Source organism: Protopterus annectens, chromosome 4.part0, assembly GCF_019279795.1.
Source record: "Protopterus annectens isolate FY-2018-M chromosome 4.part0, PAN1.0, whole genome shotgun sequence".
Classification (NCBI taxonomy): Eukaryota; Metazoa; Chordata; order Ceratodontiformes; family Protopteridae; genus Protopterus; species Protopterus annectens.
This window is the reverse complement of record NC_056733.1, coordinates 904,157,724-904,183,112: the sequence shown is the minus strand read 5'-3', so window position 1 is coordinate 904,183,112 and position 25,389 is coordinate 904,157,724. Positions and strand designations below refer to the sequence as shown.

Genomic DNA, 25,389 nt, shown 5'->3' with positions numbered 1-25,389 from the left:
TACATCATATCAGTACGGGAAGTTATGCTGACTGGTCACTCTGAGGCTATCAGTTACTGACTGGTCATGCATGCTGCGACTGTAGTTGGACAGATGCAGTGTGACCTGTGGTGAGCCATCCCAAGAGCCTTGCCATATTATAGTGAAGCATTCTGGGTAACAAGATGTTTTATTTAGAAATACAGTGCAGTCTCTATCTTCCCGTTGATGTGGTAGGTGAGATCATAATTCTCAACTGTTCCATTATTGAAAAGGTAACCAAATAAAACTGATGTTGCCATGGTGGGTGAGAGCGTTGTGTACTGCTTTGATGGCATCAGTGGTACAATTGTTAACTTACATGACAGTTTCAGTGGTATTGATGACGAACCAGTTTCAGTGGTATTGGTGACAACATTGGTTCTGTGTTGACAACATTTGGTGACAAATACACAAATACTTGCATAATTTTCTGTGATATCCCTGAAGACTGCATGGGGGGGGGGGTGCTACTGCATATAGTTATAGCTATAGCCTTAGAATGTAGAATCTAAGTGTGTGTACATGAAATTCACAGCTTATGGAAATATAATTATGATTCACTTTCATTTCCGGCATATGCTGAACAGCCAAGAACAGTGGGAGGGGAAAAAACTGGCGAGCAGATCAGCATGGCAATGATCAGCTTATCATTACGGTTCATATCTGGTGTTGTCATTAACTTTTATGGTACATCTTCACTGGCATCCTCCCAGCATGTCATGCCACTACATCTGTTACAAGATCATCATTTAAATGGGAATACAAGTGCCACACAGGAAGAGTGGCACATACAATCCAGGCTAGAAAGTCCTGACCTACATCTCTCAGTGTCCAGGCAATTGCAGAATTTACACCCAGTGAGGGGGAAACTGTGAATCGTTTTGCCTGCAAGACTCGAGGACATGTAGTCCCACCTAGGGCACTTATGTGATACACTGCAAGGAAAATAAAACAGCCAATGACTGGCTATTAGAATATGGACAGCGTTCATAAAACTCTGATGTCTAGTGAGGCAGTGGCCAACACCCAGACATAATTCCACATCTGTTGTTGAGTTAATATTGTGTTTTTTACTGTCTGTTGTTTTGTTATGAGTACATTTATAATAATTATAAAGGTGGATCTCTGTCTTATTAATCTTCCAGTAAACTGCACTACTTTGCCAGCAATGAAACATAAATCCATGCACCTTTCGTGGGGATAGAACCCATGGCTTTTTTGATCTTCTTAGACTCAAAAGTCTTAGCTATTGTTAAGCTACTGACATTGGTAATAAAGTTGTATGCATGCAATGATTTTAATGAGCCCACCTGAGAAATGAATCTTATCTCCTAAAACCCTGCACCTGCTCCATCCTTTCTCTACATTCTGTCACTTTTTTTAAGCAAGGTATTCCATAACATACCATACCACTTTTTTCCATGAAATACTGTTTCCTCACATCTGTCCCTAACCACCTACCTAATCTCTATCACCCACATGCCTTTCATTCCTTGTCCCTGTTTTCAGTTCGACTACTTCTGCTTGCTGTCTAACAAGATGGTGTGTTCAGCACATATCACTTCTTCCTTTTGCAGTGTGCAAATATTTAGTTATTGAAATGGCAGATCTGTGCCACAGGCTGTCTTCTATCTTGATTAACCTGCCTCTTTGTGGTTGCAGAAACAGGACACTGTATTCCATGGCCAGCTTTATCAGTGGTCCTTACAGTGAAATGTTGACCTTGTCTTATGTGGAATTCACTCCGTGTGATGATTTTAAGTCAATAGCCTTATTCATATGAAGGCTCTGAGATCTGCTTCACTTTGCATTTTCTGAAGAATAAGAAATCTGTAACTGTAATATCTGGCACTGTATTTTTCAGTGTTTGCCCCCCTCCCTAAAAACAAATCAGTCAATCAATCACCAACTGGTATGTGAGATAAGGTAAACTTTTAAGGGCAAAATTAGGGCTGTAGCTGAAAGTTAAGGGCGGTTATGAGGTATATGGACAAAAGATGTACGAGTAATTACTTTGTAGTCCTTTTGGTCTTATATCCTTGATTATGAGATATTTGTTAAAGGGGTGTTGCTGTACTAGTGAAATATCTATTTATGTGGGCAGGTTAGTGCATAAGATTAGACTGCAACTACAGATATTTAAACTAATGGAGGCTAGAAGGCTCTGAAAGGGTTGGGGCTGTTACCTGCATGGCATTTAGCAAAGGGCAGTCACTGCTTGTTCACCTGTTTGCAGTGAGATGGAAATCACATCTATACAATTAGTGTCAGGCTTTGAGGGGGGAGGGGTTCAGCTGAAAAGCCATCAATTACACAAAGTGTGAAAACAAGTGGTAATAGAAGAGTGCAGTCCTGTCTGATATAAGTAACCCCCCAGCTGACTTTTCTTTAAATGCATTTTAAATTATAAGAGTGTATTACAGGTTGTGGTGTTTGTATACTAATCCAGCACAATGAATTCTTCCTGTTTATTCTTTATTTTTGTGCTTTCTGTTCCATTAGGTAAGGCTGAAAATGTATTTGTTTTTATTATTTTTAAGACTTAACTAGGTCTATTAACTTCTTAAGTTATGCTGAATATTTTGATTAGCTTTCCAATCTTCAGCTTGTACTGCATATTGTAATAAAACCTATTACCTTAGTGTGTGTAATGAGGTGCTCCCTCATGTATTGCTGTGGGAGGTGAGCTCCTAACTTGTAAAGTGTTGCCCTAGTATTTGGGGACAGTTGGGGGGGGGGTAAAGGCTTGAAATTGGGCACCATTCTAATTAACTGCAATAATGTGAATTTTCTGGAGTATGTAACTGGTATTGTTGACTAGCTGCAATCCTGAGTAATCTTCTAATAAATTTTGAGATGGGACAAAATTAAATATTGGAGGGGTGGGGTGGTGCTAGAACTTCTCATGTACTGAGCAAGGTAAACTTGCCTACAAACTTTAAGGGCTTGGGGAAAATTGGGGGGGAGCTGATGGGTTATGGATAGTGGTTATAAAAGCTGAATTCTAAGCCTTTGTAAAGCTGTGTGGCCTTGTTGACAAGTTGTTTCTTGTATAGTGTGGTGTTTTATTTGTGGACCTAACCTGTTGACCTCTCATCCTCATTCCCTAACTGTGTGGTGGTAAGTGACCTTCTGCCCTCAACACCATTATGGTTGGGGAGCCTATATTGTAAAATGGTTGTTCTGTCCCGTCTTATACTTGCATATGAGTGAATTATTTCTGAGGATCTGAATGAGAGCCTCTTTCTTGTTGATAGGCTTGCTCCCTCCCAGCAACACCTGTTTAATGACTTTTAGTGATTGTAGGCCCTAGGTGTAGGGGAAACTGTGTGGCCTTGTAGAGTAAGACTTGTTCTTTTTGTTCAAAATCCTTTGTTTTAAACTGAGGTGAGATTGCCTCAGACTAGGGAAAAGGTATCTAGTGCAGTATGATAATCCTGACCATAGCTGCAGATGAAAAGCTTTGCACAGTTAGCTGTGTTGTACGCTTAAACATGGCCTGTTCATCTAGTGGATGTAGAGACATGCCTCTGTCGAGTGGAGGGGGAGGACTGTACTGGAATGAAGTTTCATAGGTGTGTATAAGTAGTAAAGCACCCCCCCTTCTTGTATTAGACATTTACTAGAGATAATGTGTTTTGGAATACAGTATCCCCTGCATGTTTCTTGCATGGCCACTATCTTAAATTGCAAAAATGGACACTTCCATCCACCATGATGCATGGATAATTGCTACTTAAGCCACCTTGAGATGTTAATGCAGCTTGGTGATGTAAATGTTTAATGCAAATTACTGTCACTGTGCTGGGAGTAGCTGTTTGTTGGGACAGAATGAGGAACCACTCTAATGCTGGAAGAGTAAAATAGCATTTTTTTTCTCTCCCACCCACACAGGTATAGGATTGAAGTGTTTGAAATGCCCCTTTACAGTTTTCAACATTCCTTGCATCACCAGCACTGTGACCTGTAATGCCAATGAGACCTGTGCAACAATCCATGGACAAGCATGTAAGTATTGCCCTCTGGGCTCTGTGAGAAGCCTGCATGGGTTAACTGTGGCTTGGGAGCATGAGCAAAAATGTAAATGTATTTGATCTTTGAGTTAGTCCCACTAGGCTAGTAATATTTTCAGGAAAGACTTAAGTGTTTACCCTAAACTTGGTTACTGTGGGATTTTTTTAGGTCCACCCCTTCTGTTACACTGTAGCATTGCCAATTTATCTACCTGGTGTGGGAATACAACCCACAGACTTCTGCATCAAAAGGTGAGTGTGATAACCTGTTGCACCACTAATGCTGCAAAAATGACAGGTTCTCCCTTCTGAATTCCTTGGCAGAGGATCTACTCTTGTACATCTCTATACCTATGCAGAGTGTTTGTAACCAGCCTAGAAAAAGCTGAATACTTGTCTGCAACATGTGCAATGAGCCTGGATGCCCTGATGGCTTTGTTTTCATGGAAGCTGAAATATGCTGTGCCTCTGAAAAGACTTCTTCCTGGGCTGGTTTCAGGAAAATAAATGTATTTGACAAGTTTACTGTAAGATGTATTGCAACCTCGTGGGTAATCTGAGTTAAGTAAATAACTGCTACATTTCTCATCCACCCCTACTATAAATGGGCTCTATGACCACTAGATGACTGTCATGAAGATGGTCTGGTGAGGCTGGGGGAGGAAGTGTAGATCATGCACTTCTTCACACCAGTATATTGACACTAAGTTGATGCAAAAATGTTGGGACTGGTACAAGTTAGCAGCTGACAGCTGATCCATACTAGGATGAACAAAGAACTTCAGCATGTCTGCTGACTTGTCCTCCACACCCAGTCTAGGGACTAGCCTGGAACCAGACAATTACAAAAATACAGGGAATCTAGGTCTGGGAACAGGTGATATTGTACACCTTCTAGGCTACAATGCCCCTCTTCATGCAGACTACTAAAGTGGCAAATGTAAGGAATTGCTGGGTAACTAGCAAGGACATTTTACATGGTTAGACTAAATGTTTACAAAATTGCAACACTATATAATGACTAGACATAAACCTGGCTATAACTCTCTCGCCTTCTGCTAGGAAGAACAGGCTGACTTTTCTAGAAGTATGTCTTTGTACACTTGGGTGGTCACTTGGTCATCACATGGCATATGAGAAATCACTTTAAATTGGGCAAAAATTAATTTTTCTACTTTGCAGGTAGAGCAAACTACCTCTCCATGCTGGATCCCAACTTGATTGTTGGGCAGATATTGGTAGCTGCTTTCCTACCAGGAAAAACAAATTGTGTATCCCTTAACTCTTGTACATGGGCATTACATTTGGCAGGAATAACTCTTTTGGTAGAGTTTAACAGATTGATAACATAGGTGTATGCTGGTGGGTTGGAGTTAGAAGTATTGGGCTAGTAGACAAAAGCTGGAACATTACCTTGAACTAACTCCACTCCTTTCAAGGGGGAGTGGAATGAAGAGTGCTGAGCCAAACATCAGGCTGAGGGTGGGGGGAGTCTATCCAAACAAGACTTGAAGTAGACTGTATGTGGTCACCTCAGTACTGCTGCCCTGAATAACTGCTAATGTGACCCTTCTCACAACCAAGGTATGGGACAGGCAGGCAAACTAGACTAAGGAAATGATACTGCATCTGTATCAGTATGGCACAAAGCCTACAGAACTAATGTCTACAGGTCACCCCCTCAAAGTGGCTATTGGTCATTGTTCTGCAATAAACTGCTAGGGAGTGGTGGTGGGCCTCAAGGCTTTTGACTGGGTCCAAGTGGGGGTTAGCTTGTGGAGGAGGTATGGTATAGGTGAGGTCCCACCACTGGTCCTTGGTTTAGTAAAATGTGTATCTGTGTTCACCTGTAAAATGCAGAAGTGTTTTAAAACAAATCCTGACTTAACATCTGATCTTTTTCTTTCAGCTGGCCATGAGTTAATCATGCAGAAAGGATGCATCTCCAACACTCTGTGCAACACTGTGTCCTCTGACATATTCCTGGGTGTGAATTATACCACCAGCTACACCTGCTGTTCTGGAGACTTCTGTAATAGTGCAATTCAGACAAAGCTCTCTCTCCTATGTGCACTAACTGTTCTAGCCAGCTGTCTGCAAACCTTCCTGTAGAGGGCAAAACTACCTCATGTGGATTTGAAGAGCATAGTCTTAATTTTTTTATAATAAAGCTGTTTTTCTAAATACTACTTGGTCTTTCTTTGTCTTGAGGTTACAGAAAAATACTAACAGTATTTTGGTAAAAAGCTGTTTTCTGCACAGGGGCAGAACCCTGACTTAAGCTTCTAGGGTCATCTCAACTGTCCAGATTTTTGCCTCATGTTTTTGGTCTGCCCCCACCAAAAAAAAACATTCTGGCAAATCACTGAGAATGGGAAGTCACTAACCAATGGCTTGCACATGTTTCAGACTTCATATCCTTCACAAAATGTATGCTATTACAAACCTGATTAAGGGCAACTTTCTAAGCTTGAGAGCAATATAAAATGTCCCTATTTTTGGCCTTTGCTGCCCCTATAGGCTTTGTCCAAACCTCTTGCAATAAAAGGTTGGGAGGTACACCTGGGGAATCATAGGCTCCTAGGTTACTACATGCCTAGCAGGCTACTACTAGGGCCTTTAAGCCTAGCCTTTCAACCCACAATGTCTCAAGTTGTCTGACTATATAAGGCTGTTTTATCTGTCTGCCTCTTATCAGAGATGTGGGTGCCAGACTATGAATTTTCTATCCAGTGGTCTCACTTAGTGTTGGGGAGGAGCTTGTTCCCCATGGATGGGGGACCCTGTTCCAGAGTGGGAATTCGAGATGCATATTTGGTCTCTTTTTTACATTGAAAGCAAAATGTAGGTCTTTAGATCTAGTAGTGCTGATATGGGCTCTGATGTGCAAAGGGTCTAAGTTCATAGGTTTGATACTAGGCTATCTGCCCTAGGTCATTTATAAGCCTAGCCAGAGTGTGTTTGGCTTTCGCCACCCTTTTAGATTTGTAGACTGTGCCTTGAATAGTAGGTCACAGAATATAGCCCTTTTATTGTGCCTCTGTCTAGCAGGGACCCAGAAGAGATCCCGGGGGTATACTTATGATCTCCCATCCACTCTTCCAAGATCCCTCTTGAAGAGTGTGTGAGGGGCTCTGCCTAACCTGGACTGGGATTTTGTTCCAGAGTGAAGGGAGTCTCTGGGATATGAATCCATCCCTCCAGCATGTCCTATTATTTCTGTGCTGAGGTTTTAAGTCTCTGGAGTGTAGTTCTAAGGGATGTGAATTTCTTTAGGTGGAGCATGTCCAATTCTGGGTTGGACATGGCTTTATATGTCTGGCACAGATTGCCTCTTGAGTAGGTGGTAAGCAACTGAGTAGAGCTGGAGTTTCTTTAGCCTAACTACATAGGGCATCTGTTTGAGTCCCTTGATCCTCTTGGTGAGGTACTTTTGGGGTCTTTCCAGTTGCTGCAGGTGTCTGGTAAGGTACATCCCAAATGGGGTATTGTATTCAATTATGGGCCTGAGTGAATAGTGGCACAAAGACCTCTTTTGATCTAGATGTGAAACCTTTTGTGATGAGGTGGGCTATATAGAAGGTCTTTCTAACCACTTTGGCAACGTGATTGTCAAAGGAGAGATTACTATCTACTTGGGTCCCCAAATCCCTAATTACTTCCTCCGTACTTAATGGATTACCTCCTTTAATGGATTACCTCCTAAGTGGTAATCTGTGGGCCCTTTGTTTTTCCCAAAGGGGATGACTATGCATTTATTGGCATTTAGCTTCAGGCCATGGCTTTGGCACCAGTTATCTGTCTTGAGACCCTTTTGGAGGATGCTGGTCAGCCGGAGAGTATTATGGCACCCAGTTTGCAGTCATCTGCGAACTTGGTCAGCCATAGTCCTCCCGTGTTTGCCTGTACCTCAGAGAAATAAATACTGGAGAGGTCTTAGGACTGAACCTTGGATGCCACTTGTGACTGGTTTAGAATCTGACAAGGCCCCTGCAATTCTGACCATGTGGGTTCTATCCCTGAGCCAGTTTGCAACCCATCTTGTGACATAAGGGTTGATATTTAAGTTAATTGAGCTTATGATTCCTGAGGGCTTTTGTGAGGTCCGGGTAGGCTGTGTGGACTACCTTCCCTTTGTCTATGGCCCTGGTAACTGTTTCAAAGAAGTCAACCAGGTTCAAAAGGCAAGATCAGCCTTTAACAAAGCTGAATTGGGTAGGATCCAGTGTCTGAAGGTTGCTGATGTCATTGTTTGAGTTCCATGATTAGCTTTGCAGACCAGGCTAGTCAGGCTTGTAGGGCAATACTTCCTGGGGTCTGTTGTGTCACTTCCCTTGGAGTGGGGCTACTGTTGCTGTACGCCATTCTCTGGGTAAGTAGTAAGGCTGAGCTTGAACAGTGACTTAATGTGAGGGTTAAGTTCATCTTGTAGCTCATGTAAGACTCAGCCCAGGACACCGTCCAGTCCCACTGATGCTGTGTTTTTTGCTTTGGAGAGGGCAGCTCTTGCCTGTTTTATCTGTGATGTCTGGGAGGCTAAACTGTTTGGATGGAGATTTGCTCTTTTGGGGGGAGTGGAGGGAGAAATTTGCACTGAACCTGTCTGCCAGGATGTTGGCAATGTCTGTGGGTTCAGTGTATTTTGTCATTTTGCACTAACTCTGAGCATATCTGGGAGTTGCTGCTCAGGTTCCTGACATAACTAAAGAAGGCCTTGTAGAATATGAACAGCCAAAGCATGTGTTTTAAGGGAATTGAGTGACAGTTTGTATGTACTGAGTACTGTTAACTCTGAACTGTGAACAAAGGAAAATTACTGAACAAGCTAGATTCTGCCTGAAGGCAGGAAATGTGCCTTTTATGGAAGTATATCCAATTTTCTCTTTTGCCTAGAGATATGATGATGTGAATTGTCTTAGGTTTACAGGTAAACCTTTGGTTAATTGCCCTTTGTAGTAATCTAATTGGTCCAGTTTTACATTTTTGCACTGTCAGCAATATCACCAGTATATAAGCTTGTTTATATCTTTGTTCTGGGAGTCTCCCTGGTACTTTTCATGAGGCTCCCGCACGTGTGTACTGTAGTTAAAAGCCACTGAAAGAGAGAAATGCATCTGTCTTCATTTTTAAAGTACTATGAAATTTTATAATTGGTGCCGTTTACTCTGATCTGAATTAAGAGCAAGCTGCAGCAGTTGAGAACTGAACGAAATACTGCTAAAAGGGCCCACAACAGATTTTTCTGTGGTATTTCTTTCATTTTTCTGTCCCTATTTTATGAAAAGAATTTCCGACAGTTATGATTTCTCTACTTCAATCGAAGGTAAGTGGCATGCATTTCTTTTCTGCTTTAAATGCGCAGTATGAGAGTGGGTTTAATCTGGAAAATAAACTGGCTTCATATGTATGAAAGGAGGAATGAGAGTGGGGGAAAAAGACGTTTTTATAATGTCTTAGCTAGACCTGTGTCAAACAGGTATAGCTTTTTGTATGAGGGTGGGTAACTATGTTTTCATAATGCTTTAGCTAAACTTGTAAACAGGTATAGCTCATAGAGTGATAGTGGGGTACTGAGTGAAAATGGGAGTGAGTGCGGGGAAAAATGAGCCAGGAAAAAGGTACACTAGCTGTTTATATGTTTTATCAGGTGTCCTGGGACAGTTGTATGTTTTTAGATCAGTGGATCGCCCTTACTAAGGATGCCAGCGATCTTGCTTTTCCTGAAAATGGTAGTTTTAATAAAGATGTTCTGACTAATTTATGAAAACAAAGAAAGGAAAAATACCAGGGTTATACTGGGCAGCTTTTAATGATTGGATGTGTGACGCAAAAGAACGAGGAAAAAGATTTGGTCGTTAGTCCTAAGGATAGTCAACAAAAGTTAAAAGAGCAGATAAAGGAACTGCGACAAACTCCTAAGAATCTAGACATAGCTAATGGTAAACATTTAAAAGGCCCACCCTTTAAGGGATTATATTCAGTACAAGAATTAAATAAACTACAGATACTAGAATGATAATCCATGGTTCTCCCCACCCCCTACGGCTCCTCCACTGCAATATCAACCTTCACAACTACAGGATGGAACTGTTAGTTCTACAATACCGAGTGAAGGCCCGTGGATGGAAGAGCAAATCATTCAGGACCCCAGACTGGGAGATCAGGTGATAGGAGTCCAGCCTAGTCGCCTAACTATAGAAAAACCTCACCAAATAGATACAGGCAAATCATCCAGTAGAGTGACCTGCTCTAAGATTAAGAAACACCACAAAAGAAAAGTGCAAATGCTTTTTGACCCTAGGTCCAGTCAGCCGAAAATACCTCAAAACAGGAAAACAGTTTATTCACACAAGGGTAAATATTATAAGCAATGCCCAATTGTGGTTAAGGATAGGGATGATTACATTAATCCAGATAAATCTCCTCAAAGCTTCACTTCCGATTCGAGCACGAGCTCGTCGGACTAAGCAGGAGTATTTCCACTGAGGGAGGTTCCAAATCCAGCACATGCCAGAGATGCGGAACAACCGGCTACTGTCGTACCTAGGGTGTGGTTGGCAGTTGATTTTCAAGCTATTACCAAATCACTTCCACCCATTCGTAATAACCCAGCAAAGTTTCAACGGGTATTGGCTGGACACACTTTTACAAAATCCTACTATAGAAGAAGTTAAAGCTGTCTTCCAATACGCTGTTCCAGCTGATCTGATGAAACATATATGGGGATCATGCTAATGTCCCCACCCTAATACCAAAACATAACACACAAGGGGAAAACGGTTTTGAAGTGGTTAGACGAATTGTTGATGCTATTATCGTCATAGTGCCACCTACCCCAAATTGGTCTAAAATTAAATCAGTCTTACAAAGAGAAGACGAACCTATAGATGAATATTTACAACTACTTACTGATGCCTTTGAGGCATATTCCGGATACCCAGAGCCCACCGAAGGGCCAGCACAGAGTGGACTGTCAGCTGCTTTTGTGGATGGGTTACGCCCTCAAGTAAGAGATAAATTAAAAGTATGTTTGAATTGGCCCAGTCTGGGCCTGTATGAGTTTGTCCAGCAAGTACAATACCTATCTGACCATTTGGCTAAAGAAAAGGATTTTTAGGAAAAATTAGTACAAGCACAAATTCAAATGTGTAATGCTCTGGGCCAACCCGGTCATTGAGGTAGAGGGTGGGGATGGGGAGGGGTAGAGGTCACAGTCCAGCTACTCACAATAAACAAAAACTATCAAGGTACACAACCCACCCAAACCCAGAATCCAAATAATCAGAATGAATGTTTCAATTGTGGCCAGACAGGCCACTGGAAAAATGAGTGTCCATATTTGGCAGAGCAACCTGCACCATACACTGAGGTGCTACAGCAATGGAATTCTAACTGGATGCCAAACCCTCGACAACAATCACAATGAAGGTTCCCTGAACAGAAACAACAGCAGCTGTACCCCTTCCTTCCTGTGGATCAGGACGGGCCACATAGGTTCATACTAGGCTATCTGCCCTAGGGCATTTATAAGCCTAGCCAGAGTGTGTTTGGCTTTCGACACCCATTTTAAATTAATTTTGCTATGCCTTTTTTTGAGGTTAGTATACTGTGCCTCTGTCTAACAGTGACACGGAAGTGATAGCCGGGGTAAACCTACGATCTCCCATCCACTCATCAAGATTCCTCTTGAAGAGAGTCAATGTGGGACTCTGCCTAACCTGGACTGGGATTTTATTCCAGAGTGAAGGGAGCCTCTGGGTTATAGGTTCATAGGTTCATAGGTTTATACTAGGCTATCTGCCCGAGGGCATTTACAAGCCTAGCCCATCGTTTTGTGGCTTACGCCACCCCTTTAGTATGGGGAACTATACCCATTATTTTGCTGTGCCTCTGTCGAGCAGTGACACTGAGGTAATCCCTGGGGTATATCTGCGATCTCCCATCCATTGGTCAAGATTTCTCTTGAACAAGGCCAGCGAGGTGCTCTGCCTCACATGTACCGGGATTTTGTTCCACAGCATAGGGAGTCTTTGGGTAATGAATCTATCCCTCCAGCACGTCCTATTAATAGCCGTGTCGAGGTTTAAGTCTTCCGCCCTTGTGGCTCTGATGGATCTAGATTTTTTGAGGTGAAGCATATTCATCAAATCTGGGTTTGACATGGCCTTGTATGTTAGGCAAAGGTCACCTCTGAGCAAGCGGTGGCGACTGTATAGAGCTGGAGTTCTTTCAGTCGGGCAGCATAGGACAGAATTTTGAGACCCTTTATCCTTTTGGTGAGGAACTTTTGTGGCCTCTCCAGCTGCTGCAGGTGTCGGGTCAGATACATCCCAAATGGGGCATTGTACTCAATCATTGGTCTGATGAGTGATGAGTAAAGGGAGACTATGACCTCCCTTGATCTAGATGAGAATCCCTTCATGATAAGGTGGGCAATGTAGAAAGTCTTCCTAACTACTTTAGCTACATGGGTGTCGAATGACAGACTACTATCAACCTGGGTCCCCAGGTCCTGATAACTTCTTCTGTGCTCAGTGGATTGCCACCTATTTGGTAGCTAGGGGTAACCTTGTTTTTCCCAAAAGGTATGACTATGCATTTTTGGCATTTAACTTCAGGCCGTGGCTCTGGCACCAGTTATCCGTTTCTGTGAGACCCTTCTGAAGGATATCTGTGTCAGATGTGTTTTCTACTATGGCCCAGTTTGCAGTCATCTGCAAACTTTGTCAGCCATAACCCTCCTGTGTTTGCTTGTACTTCGGAAAAGTAGATGCCAAACAAGAGTGGGCCCAGGACTGAGCCCTGTGGGACACCACTTGTGACAGGTTTTGAGTCTGACATGGCGCCAGCAACTCTGACCCTGTGGGTTCTGTCACTCAGCCAGTTTGCAACCCATCTTGTGATGTATGGGTTAACATTTAAGCTGATGAGTTTTTCAATGATACCCGAGTGGGGTATTGTATCGAAGGCCTTAGCCAGATCGAGGTAGGCTGTATGGACTGCCTTTCCTCGTCAATGGCTTTGGTGACTGTTTGAAGAAGTCAACCAAGTTTAAAAGGCATGATCTGCCTTTGACAAAGCCAAACTGGGTTGGATCCAAAGTCTGCAAATTCCCTATGTCTTTATTTATGAGGTCCATTATGATCCTCTCCATGGCTTTGCAGATAAGGCTTGTCAGGCTAATGGGCGGTAATTTCCAGGGTCGGTGGAGGCACCGCCTTTGTGAAGTGGGACCACAGTTGCAGTGCGCCACTCCTGGGTGCGTATCCAGAGGTAAGACTTTGATTAAACAGCTGTCCTAGCTGTGGGTTTAATTCCTCATTGAGTTCGTGGAGCACACAGCCGGGGACACCATCAGGTCCCATGGATGCTGTGTTTTTGCTTTGGAGAGAGCAGTTCTCACTTGGGCGCTGGAGATGTTTGGGGGCTGCAATCGTTTGGTATAGATATCTCTCCTTTTGGGGGGGGGAGAAGTTTGCACTGAACCTGTCAGCCAGTATGTTGGCAATGTCTGTAGGATCAGTAATCTTCACATCATTTTGAACTAGTTCTGAGCATATCTGGGAGTTTCCTCCTAGGTGTCTAACATAGCTAAAGAAGGCCTTATGATTGTCTTTTGAGTCTTTAGCTATTTTTCTCTCGAAATTTGCTTTGGATGATTTTATGAGAGCTCTTAGTTTTTTACTTATAGTGATCAAGGGTGTCTTACCTTTTAAGGATTTTGCTGTATCTTGTAGTAGCTTCCTCCTTTTATTGTAGAGTTTGTTTATGGCTGGGGTCCACCAGACTGGACGCTTGCCTTTGGTACTAAGAGTCTTTGTTTTGTTTGGGATTGCCTTATCCATGCAGTCCTGCAGGTGCTGGTAGAAGGCGTCTGTAAGTGATTCAGCGGCTTGAGTACTGTTTTCCACCAGCTCGGGGCCTTAAAGGAGACCACACTAGTCTTTAGAAGTGTGAAGTCGGCTTTTGAGAAGTTCTTTACTGTGGTCTTTTTTATTTCAGGTGGGGGTGGGATGAGGACCTCCAGCGAGATTAGTTTGTGATCTGATCTCACCAGTGAGGGGTATACTTCGGTGTTGAACATTGTGCTCCCATGTTCGTGATGATGAGATCAAGTATGTTATCTCCTCTTGTGGGGATGGTGACTAGTTGTTCCATGGCATTTGAGTTTATGAATTCCAGGAACTTTTGGGCTAGGTGTTTGGGCTTGAGTAGTGTTCCCAGTCTATATTAGGGTAATTGAAGTCACCTAGTATGATGGTGTTTGGTGAGACATTTATCCCCTCTAGTGTTTTCAGGAAGGCCATGTGAGGTTCCTGAGTTTGTGAGGTGGCCTGTAACATGCTACAATTTGCAGAGCAGTCTTGCCTATGGTTAATTGCACCTGGATGGTCTCCGATGCATCGTGCGTTGCCACCAGTCTTGAGGTGTGGGTGTCCTTAATGAATATGGATACCCCCCCTCCTTTCTTGGTATTGTCCGGATTTTGGGGCGGAACGCATGATATGAGGTAAAACCTGATAGCGCTGGGGTGCTCTCAGGAGCCTTGAACCAGGTTTCTGTCACAGCACAGACATCGATGTTCTCCATACTGAGAAGGGCCTCGAGTCGTGCATTTTGAGATTGAGACTTCTGGCATTGAGCAGCATTACCCTTAGTTTTTTCCCTTTTTTGTGTTCTAGGGTGGTAGGTTTAGAATTTGAGCCTTGCCTAAAAAAGGCACTATGGGGTGGCAAGAGCCTTGCCAATATCCGAATCCCAGGGTGACAGGTGCAAGCCGTCCCTTGAAGCAGCGTGGCTTGTCCAGCATGTCATCCCAGGCAGACAGATACTGGATCCCCTTTGAATGACACCAGTGTTTAAGCCAATTGTTAAAGCTGATCATCTTATCTCTGTATTGTGGCATCACTCTTGGTGAAGGTAGGATACTGCTCAAGGTCAGGGTCATACCTGCCTGGGCTACATAGTCAGAGAGCTCCTCAATGTCTCTTTTCATGTAGTCCAGGAGGTGCGTCTCAGGTCGTTTACACCAGCGTGGACAATGACTGAGTCATATTTGTACTTGCTGTTGAGAGACCTGAGTGCTTGCGTTATGTGGCGGATTCTAGCGCCCGACAGGCAGCTTACTGTGACCTTCTCCTTACTCAGTCTGGTGAGCGGGACATCAGTGTGTCTGACTATGGAGTCACCAATGACTAGTGTGTCTGGCATTGTGTTTGGCCTTAAGGGCTGTGACTGTTTGACACTCTGACTGTGAGGTCTATGTGTTGCAGGTGTTGTGTTCTGAGGTGGTGGTTGTTTGGGTGTCTTCTTTGGTGGCCTCTGCTGTTTTGGTAGATTTTTGATCAGAGCCTCCGAGTATGTCTTTGTGTGTTTATGTGTATGATTTGAGGTTGTAATGGTGCTATATGAGACTGGGTCTATAGTGTGTGTGGTAACCTTCTCCTCCTGACTGGTCTTGCCAGTCCTGTGTTGAGAGAGCTCAGCCTCCAGTTTGGCCGTATAGTTGCATCTCGCATGTATTTGTGTTTTGTGGGAGGAGGAGAGGGTTGTCTGTGTACATGAGGCAATTGTAACATTGCCTCAGTATTCCCAGGTTCACCAGCTGAGCAGGAGAGGACACTAGCAACTGATCCTCGACATGCTAGAAGGATAGACAAAAACTTTAAAAAGATTCAGGGGCGTGGGTGACCGAGAAATGGGGGTTACCTTTTTGGGGTACTATCTATGACAAGAGTGCCGTATCAAGGTAATAAGTACTGTAGGAGCAAGTGCTAGGTTTAACAGATAGAGAATAGTCTACTTGGAGTCAAGTGGAGATGATCTTTTAGTTATAGGATAAGCTGATTAGATCAGTAGTATAGTTCGAGGAGGGTAGTTTTAAGGGAAAATTTGAAGAGTGGACTTTAGGTAGCCGAATAGTTTAAACCTGCCTAACCGGCTGCCCTAGTGTGCAACAGTGGCAGCTCGCTTAAATCAGCTTAACGCGTTTACGCGTTTTATACCAGGGGCTGGAAAAGCTAGAAACTGGCCCAAAACGACCAATAAACTACTAGTTACTGGCTGAAACCTCACAAAACTGGACAAAGCAGCTCAATGCTTCCCACTCCCACTGGTAAGCAAGGTAACTTCCTCTCCCCCAAATAAGGCAAGGAAACAGTACACAGGAACTACAACCAAAGCCCAGGAATCAGCAACTCTGAAACTGGACTAAACTAGTAAAGCAGGAAAAACAAGAGATATTTTTTTCTTTTTTTTTCTTTTTTTTCACAGAACAGGCAGAAACAGGTACAGCAAACACTTATAAATGCTATGAATCAGCTACTACAGCTTACACAGAAGAATTTGCTACAAATACAGTCAAATAGTAACAAACAAGGATTCCAAGTGCAATATTAAGTTAAATGCAGTAAAAACAGCTTCAGTGTAACAGAAAGGCAGGCGAAATACAGTCGCTAGGTATTCAGATGTGGAAAGCAACAAAAATTATACTTAGTATCAAGAAAAGTCGCTTATTCAGCTCAGAAGGGCAGAGTCCAGCCTCTCCTCCCACAAGAGTGCAGACCGCAATCCTTCCTAACGTAAAATAACTGGCCTGAAGCCCAAGTGCTTAAACCAGAACTAATACACTTTTAGAATAACAGACACTGAGCTCTCAATCAGCAGTTCCTAACCTAGAAGGATGTAAGCTGCCTGTCCTGCCACCACAGTGCAGGCCACAAACCTTCCTAATGTAAAACAACTGGTCTGAAGCCCAAGTGCTTAATCCAAAAGACTTAGAAATGATAGCTACACTTTAATCAAGTTACTACCAGCAGTAATAAATACAACTGAATACTTTAAAAATGCCTGGATTAGTGCTCAAGTTATACAAACAAAGCTAGATTCAGCAGGTCTGGATCTAGTCTATGCCAAACGAGGTGTACCAATTTCAGTAAGAAGCAGTTCAAATATGCAGGCACTATAAGCTTTAACCAGAAATTCCCAGCTCAGAAGGACAGAGTCCAGCCTCTCCTCCCACAAGAGTGCAGAACACGAACCCTCTTAATGTAAAATAACTGGCCTCAAGCCCAAGTGCTTAAACCAGAATTAATACACTTTTAGAATAACAGACACTGAGCCCTCAATCAGCAGTTCCCAACTTAGAAGGATGTAAGCTACCTGTTCTGCCACTACAGTGCAGACCACAAACCTTCCTAATGTAAAACTGGTCTGAAGCCCAGGTGCTTAAACTAAAAGGCTTACAATGAGTTACACCAAGCAGTAATAAATACAATTGAGTACTTTTAAGATGACGAAAGAGCAAAATAAAGTAAGAAAAACACAAATACAGTATATATATATATATATATATATATTTTTTTGAAAGAGAGAAAGGAAAGAGAGAAAGGAGTAGCAGAAACTAAGCTGATTGGCCTTCTCAAATGCTCTCCTGTACTGGGTAGAATGAGGTAATGACGCTAGACTGGGAGGAGGGTCCCAGATCAAATTTACACTAGGCGGCAACTGCAAAGCCACCAACTATAAATATACCAACAGGGAGGAGGGTGGGAAACAAACTGCAGAAGTGTTACTCCCAGCTGAAAAGCAGCAGTGAGCCTTTAAATGAAAGTTTTAAACAGCTAAAGGAGCCACTAGAAAAAAGAGTTTAACTGCAACAAGTTATCATAAACAAACAACCCAACAGATGCTTAATAAGGGTGGACAATTTCCAGTTAATACCTCACACACAGTGAAACTAGCTAGAAAAATACACAGTACACAAAGGGCTATAAACAACAAAGAAATAAAGAACAAAATAAACAAAACCAGGATACTTAATGTTATATATTGTAGCTCCGAGTTTGCTGAGTGTCCTTCCTTCAATAAGCTCACTGTAAAATGGCTGAACACTCACAACTGAGCTTCTTAGGTAACAGAAAGTTGAAACCTGAGACAGTTTTTAAGAAAGAAATCTCAAAAGAACCAATGAGGTGCTTAGTCTAAGCTGTAGTCCAGGAGACCTCAGTCAGCCAATGACCTCAAACAAGTCTCTCTCACTGAAATGCCTAATGGCTTTGGCTAAAACAAGATGTCCCTGAATTATGTACTCAGACACACAGCCTCCACAAACACTAGGCCCAAATACAAGCCTGAATATGGAAATGCTACAAATATCCACACTACTTAGAACAAACTGCAGAAGTGTTACTCCCAGCTGAAAAGCAGCAGTGAGCCTTTAAATGAAAGTTTTAAACAGCTAAAGGAGCCACTAGAAAAAAGAGTTTAACTGCAACAAGTTATCATAAACAAACAACCCAACAGATGCTTAATAAGGGTGGACAATTTCCAGTTAATACCTCACACACAGTGAAACTAGCTAGAAAAATACACAGTACACAAAGTGCTATAAACAACAAAGAAATAAAGAACAAAATAAACAAAACCAGGATACTTAATGTTATATATTGTAGCTCGAGTTTGCTGAGTGTCCTTCCTTCGATAAGCTCACTGTAAAATGGCTGAACACTCACAACTGAGCTTCTTAGGTAACAGAAAGTTGAAACCTGAGACAGTTTTAAGAAAGAAATCTCAAAAGAACCAATGAGGTGCTTAGTCTAAGCTGTAGTCCAGGAGACCTCAGTCAGCCAATGACCTCAAACAAGTCTCTCTCACTGAAATGCCTAATGGCTTTGGCTAAAACAAGATGTCCCTGAATTATGTACTCAGACACACAGCCTCCACAAACACTAGGCCCAAATACAAGCCTGAATATGGAAATGCTACAAATATCCACACTACTTAGAACAAACTGCAGAAGTGTTACTCCCAGCTGAAAAGCAGCAGTGAGCCTTTAAATGAAAGTTTTAAACAGCTAAACAGCTATGAATCTGTCCCTCCAGCATGTCCTATTTATTTCAGTGCTGAGGTTCAAGTCTCTCGAGCGTGTAGCTCGATGGGATTTGGATTTTCTGAGGTGCAGCATGTCCATTAATTCCGGGTTGGACATGGCTTTATATGTCAGGCACAGATCGCCTCTGAGCAGGCGGTATGCCACTGAGTAGAGCTGGAGTTTCTTTAACCGGACAGCACATGTTATGTTACTAGTTAAAAACAAACCATATCCATTTTTGATTGATACCGGAGCAACTAAATCTATGCTAACTAGCAGAACAGCCATGAATATTCCACTTTCTAATAAAGTGACTAAAGGAGTAGGTGTTTCCGGTATACCTATCGAGTATTCTGAAACCGTTCCAGTCTCAATAACTCTGGGACCATTGCAGGATAGTCATGCCTTTTTAGTAGGACCATCGGTGCCTTTAAATTTATTAGGACGAGACTTATTGTGCAAAATGGGGGCCACCATCTTTTGCACAGCTGATGAAGTCTATCTCCAAGTACCTTCAGACCAACAGGACACTACTCTAGCAGCCTTGGATGATACTATGACATTGCAATCAATGTGTATTCAGTCAGATTGTAACAGAAATGAAGATTTACACTCCCTGCCCTCTTGCTTGTGGACAACTCATAACGATGTAGGATTTTTGACTTCAGCTATCCCTGTAAAAATAACTCTAAAACCTGGAGCAAAATTGCCACGAGTACCACAATACTCTCTGATGGCTGAGGCTATTTCTGGTATAGCCCCTGTTATTTCTGCACTAGCACAACAAGGGATAATAGTACCCACCACAAGCCCATGTAATACTCCAATATTACCAGTAAAGAAACCTGGTAAACAAGCTTACAGATTTGTGCAAGATTTACGGGAAGTTAACAAAGCAGTTATGCCTGTATTCCCAATTGTGCCAAACCCTGCCACTATTTTAAGTTGTATCCCACCTACAACTAAATGTTTTACAGTAATAGATATTTCATTAGCTTTTTTCTCTATCCCAGTACATTCTGATAGTCAATATTTGTTTGCTTTTACCTACAAAGGGCAGCAGTATACTTGGACCCAATTGCCCCAGGGGTATGTAAAATCTCCGACTTTATTTTCAAGGGAAATGCATAGGCAATTACAAGATTTACAGCTACCGTCATGTTCAGTACTAGTCCAATATGTAGACGATATACTTATAGCCTCCCCAGACAGTAACGCCTGTAAAGAAGATTCTCTTTTAGTCTTAAAATTTCTAGCCGCATGAGGATTTAAAGTAAATAAATCAAAATTACAATATTGTCAAGATAAAGTACAGTATTTAGGACACATAATTAAAATGGGTTCTCATCAGATACTCCCAAACCGTATCAGCTCTATTCAAACTGCATCTCATCCTGTAACCCAGAAGCAACTTAGAGGGTTCCTTGGTCTGGCAGGATACTGCAGACAGTGGGTGTCTAATTTTTCAGAAATTACCACCCCTCTGTTGCAACTCCTGAAAAAGGACATTACAGACCCTCTACGCTGGACATCACAGCATGATGAGGCTTTTCAGGCAATTAAAACAGCCCTGGTAAATCCTCCTGCCTTAGGGTTACTGGACTATTCTAAACCTTTCATTTTCTTTTGTTGCGAATGAAATAAGACTGCTCTGGGTCTCTTAACCCAGCAACGCACTGGAGGATACTGACCAATTGCTTACTATAGCACTCAATTGGATCCGGTTGCTTCTGGTTATCCAGCTTGCTTACGGGCTGTGGCTGCTGCTGCCATCTTGGTAGATATGGCAGCTCCACTAACCCTGGGACATGACACTGTACTAGCAGTCCTACATGCTGTTCAAGCCTTACTTCTGAAAACTAAAACACAATATCTTTCAAATGCACGCCTCACTAAGTACGAAATAAGTTTAATGGGAAATCCTGCTTTACAAATTAAATTCTGCCCACTACTAAACCCTGCTTCTTTAATACCAACCTCAGACGACAGCAAACCACATGATTGTGTGTTAGTAGTTAACTCTGTTCTTTCTCCTAGGTTGAATTTATTTGATACTCCATTGCAAAATCCTGATTTAGTTCTTTTCGTTGATGGATCCTGTTTAAGAACAAACTCCAGAAAATTCCAAGCTGCTTGGTCATTCTGCACACTGACTGAAGTATTGCAATCAGTACAATTACCTACTCTCGCCTCTGCACAGGGCACAGAATTAGTGGCATTATCACATGCATGTAAACTAGCTAAAGACAAGTCTGTTACTATTTATACTGATTCCAGTTATACCCATGGTGTTGTTCATGATTTTGGTATATTATGGAAAGAACGAGGGTTCTTAACATCTTCCTCAACACCCGTTAAAAAACATTTTTATATCAATAGTTTATTACAAGACTCATTGTTACCTTCTGAAATTGCTGTTGTTAAATGTGCAGCCCATCAATCCAATGACACTTTCGAGAGTAAAGGCAATAATTTTGCTGACTGGGCCGCTAAACAGGCTGCTTTATCACAAATTATTCAGGGTCACTTTTTGCAGCCATTACAACCTATGAAAACTTTTGATGATACAGTACTAAAAGCTTTACAGAATGAGGTCTCAGAATCAGAAAGAAAAACATGGCTGGCTCAAAATTGTTTTAAACGATCTGATTTAATTTGGCAACATCCAGATGGCAAATTGGTCTGCCCCTATCCATGCTAAATTCCCTCATTAAAGCTTATCATTTGCCAGCCCATGTTGGGGTACAAGCTTTAATAAAACAAATCCAAAAGGATTGGTTTGCCCCAAAGCTTTATGTTTCTGTACAGCACTTTGTGAGCAAATGCTCCATTTGTTTACAGTACAATATTTCCAAAGGCACAATGGCTCCCGTACAACCCTTACCAAAGCCATTGGGACCATTTTGTGCTTTGCAATGGGATTTTATTGAATTACCACTTTGTGCACGTTTTAAATATGTTTTAACTGTTGTTGATGTTTTTTCTGGATGGTTAGAAGCATACCCTTGTGCGAAAAATGATGCTATCTCAGTTGCTAAGAAACTTTGTTATGACTTTATACCTCGATTTGGTATTCCTTGTTATATATATTCAGACCGTGGAACACATTTTACAGCTCAATTAATTGACTCACTGTGTACTATGTTGGGCATCACTCTAAAATTCCACTGTCCATATAGACTGCAGGCATCTGGAATTATAGAACGCATGAATCAAACACTGAAAACTAGACTAGCAAAAATTACTAATGAAACAGGCCTTACCACTAGCTTTGCTCTCTATGAAAGAACAAGTACATCCTACTAAAGGTCTTTCTCCTCATGAAATTCTAATGGGCCGACCTATGCGAATGCCCATGACTCCACCACCACCCTTTTCTGAGTACGATGCCTTTGATCATGATGTTATTGTATACTGCACTTCTTTTGTTTCTTTCTTACAGTGTTATCACCACCAAGTAGCAGCTGCACAACATAACCCTGATACTTTTACGTCTTCCAAACTACAACCAGTCGATTGGGTGTACGTCAAGTCTTTTTCCAGAAAGACGGCACTACAACCTCGTTGGAAAGGACCTTACCTGGTTCTATTGACAACCTCTTCAGCAGTACGATTACAAGGCTCACCAACCTGGATTCATATATCCCACATTAAGAAGGTCGTCACTTCCAAAGATCAAACACCTCTACCTTTCACGGCTCCAGAATCTCCACCTATCGCTTCCCGTACTCTCAGCCATACTGTTCCTGCACCTAACAATGTCTGACATTTCTTCATTCGGAACACTTCTCCATCCTAATACCATACCACCGAGACCACCATTCCCACTGAGGTACTGTACAACAATCTTGGTGGTTATTTTTATTGTTCTTATATTTTTACTGTGGCCATTCCTATTTTCCGCTACAGTAATACCTCATGCCAAAAGAACTGCATGGCATCCACTATTCAAAACTTACCAAGCTATAAAATATACTTATGCATCACCCTTAATGTTTCAAATTGCTGGAGCTGCACTGCCATTCCTATGGTTCATGGGGGATTGATGCTAAATATAGTTCCCTTAGGGATTAAAGAGACATGGACGAATCTGATCTATAACACATCAAGAGTTATTTTGAAACACAAAGTAGCCTTACAGTTGTCTGTCCGTCAAAATGGAACTGTGTGTTTCCAGAAACTTGATAAAATCAAGGTAGGGTGGAGCCATTGCAACAAAATGGTGGTATATAACTGCACTGCATGGGGTTGTGTAACCGATTTCTCACCTATATCAAGAATTGTGAAAAACTCTAACTTTTCCCGGAAAATAGAAACTGTCTACTGGAAAATATTTGAAGGGCAGCAGAATGCTGAGAATTGCTTTAAGCCTATCAATATCACCATCAAAGTAGAGAACTGTTATTTTGTGTGTGGAAGAAAAGCATATAAATGGCTACCAGGAAACTGGTCTGGCAGCTGTTTCCTGGGGTACCTAGTTCCAGCTATCCGACATGTATCTACATTACCTAAGGGAAAAATTCGGAACGTTTGAGAGGTCAAGAAGCCTGCCAATCTGGTAGGTAAAGTTCATGGATCTATCATCACAACCTGGCTCATGCTAGTACCAAAGGACTGTCCCATATGGACTTGGGTGATGATGTAATATCATGGGCTGGTATAATCCCGTCATACGGAGCAGTGAAATCAATCTGGGAACTGAGAAAGTTATCTAAACTGCTCGAAATCTTGAGCAATGCTACATTTTCTGCCCTAGAACTAGTAACTGATGAACTGACTGCCATGAGGGCTGTAGTACTCCAAAACCATATGGCCCTCAATTTCACCCTAGTGGCAAAAGGAGGAACTTGCGCTTTAATCCAGGAGGAGTGCTGTACTTTTATTCCTGACAATCAGCATGAAATTGAGAGTCACCTTAAACTGATTCAGAGAATTTCCAAACTTTCTGAGGCCAAAGAGGCTGATAGCTCAACATGGGCTTGGTTAACCAACCTGTTCTCAGGCTGGGGTGGTAGACTGTTGAAGCTGATCTTGTTAATTGCAGTATTAGCAATTGTTGCTTTCATTGTCTTATTTCTAATCAAAGCACTGATCTTAAAATTGATATCTTCAAAAACTGTGAAAAGAGTGCCTACATTTTATATGCCTGCACCTATGACTGTAGATAATGAAATGAAAATGTCTCTCAATGATGAAGAGACCAGTAGCATGGTTATGCTAGATCTGTGGCAAATGTATGACAGGTTAAATGATGATGCTTACACAGCATCAAATGGGGGATTGTAGAATATGAACAGCCAAAGCATGCGTTTCAAGGGAATTGAGTATGTGACAGTTTGTATAAACTGAGATGTACTGAGTACTGTTAACTCTGAACTGTGAACAATGGAAAATTACTGAACAAGCTAGATTCTCCCTGAAGGCAGGACATGTGCCTTTTATGGAAGTATATCTGATTTTCTCTTTTGCCTAGAGATATGATGATGTGAATTGTCTTATGTTTATGGGTAAACCTTTGATTGGTTAATTGCCCTTTGTAGTAATCTAATTGGTCCAGTTTTATATTTTTGTACTGTCAGCAATATCACCAGTATATAAGCTTGTTTATTTCTTTGTTCTGGGAGTCTCCCTGGTACTTTCCATGAGGCTTCTGCACATGTGTACTGTAGTTAATAAAAGCCACTGAAAGAGAGAAAGAAATGTATCTGTCTTCATTTTTAAAGTACTATGAAATTTTACAGTCTTTAGTATCTTGTGCAATTTTTCTTTCGAAGCTGGCCTTAGATGATTTTATGAGGGATCGTAGCTTCTTGCTAGTACTGATCAGAGATGACTTCCCTTTTTGGGATTTTGCTCTATCATGTAGTAGCTTCCTCCTTTTGTTGTATAGCTTATTTATGGCCGGGGTCCACCAGACAGGTCTCCTGCCTTTGGAGGAGTGAGTCTTGGTTTTATTTGGGATAGCATGATCCATACATTCCTGTAGGTGTCCATAGAATGCATTTGTAAAGGATTCTGTGGTTTGAGCCATATTTTCCACTGGCCCAGGGGCTTTGAAGGATACCACCTCGGTTTTGAGAAGTGTGAAGTTTGCTTTTGAGAAGTTCTTCACCATGGTTACCTTGGCTGGGGGTGGGGACGGGATATGGATGTCCAGTGAGGTTAAATTGTGGTCTGACCTTACCAGTGAGGGGTATACCTCTGGTGTGGAACATAGAGTCCCTATGTTTCTGCTGAACAGGTCCAATATGTTTTCCCCTCTTGTGGGGGTGGTGACCAGTTGTTCCATAGCATTTGAGTTTATAAATTCTAGGAACCATTGGGCGAGGGTGTGTGGGCTTGAATAGTTTACCCAGTCAATGTATGGGTAGTTGAAGTCACCCAATATAATGGTGTTTGGAGAGACCTTCATGTTCTCAGGAAAGCTGAGTGGGGTTCCTGAGTTTGGGAGGGTGGTCTGTAGCAGGCTATAAACTGAAAGGC

At 42.1% G+C, this 25,389-nt stretch overlaps 2 protein-coding genes across 2 annotated transcripts in view; both read left to right on the top strand.

Annotated features, from left to right (window-relative positions):
• Positions 1-25,389, top strand: part of DEPDC5 (DEP domain containing 5, GATOR1 subcomplex subunit) — a 2,513,958-nt gene that overhangs the window by 907,193 nt on the left and 1,581,376 nt on the right. The window lies entirely within an intron of this gene.
• Positions 2,398-6,220, top strand: LOC122799661 (protein Bouncer-like). Its single transcript, XM_044068864.1, has 3 exons — positions 2,398-2,523; positions 3,916-4,029; positions 5,944-6,220. Exons 1-3 carry the CDS (start codon positions 2,475-2,477, stop codon positions 6,144-6,146), a joined length of 366 nt encoding a protein of 121 aa, XP_043924799.1. The 5' UTR covers positions 2,398-2,474; the 3' UTR covers positions 6,147-6,220.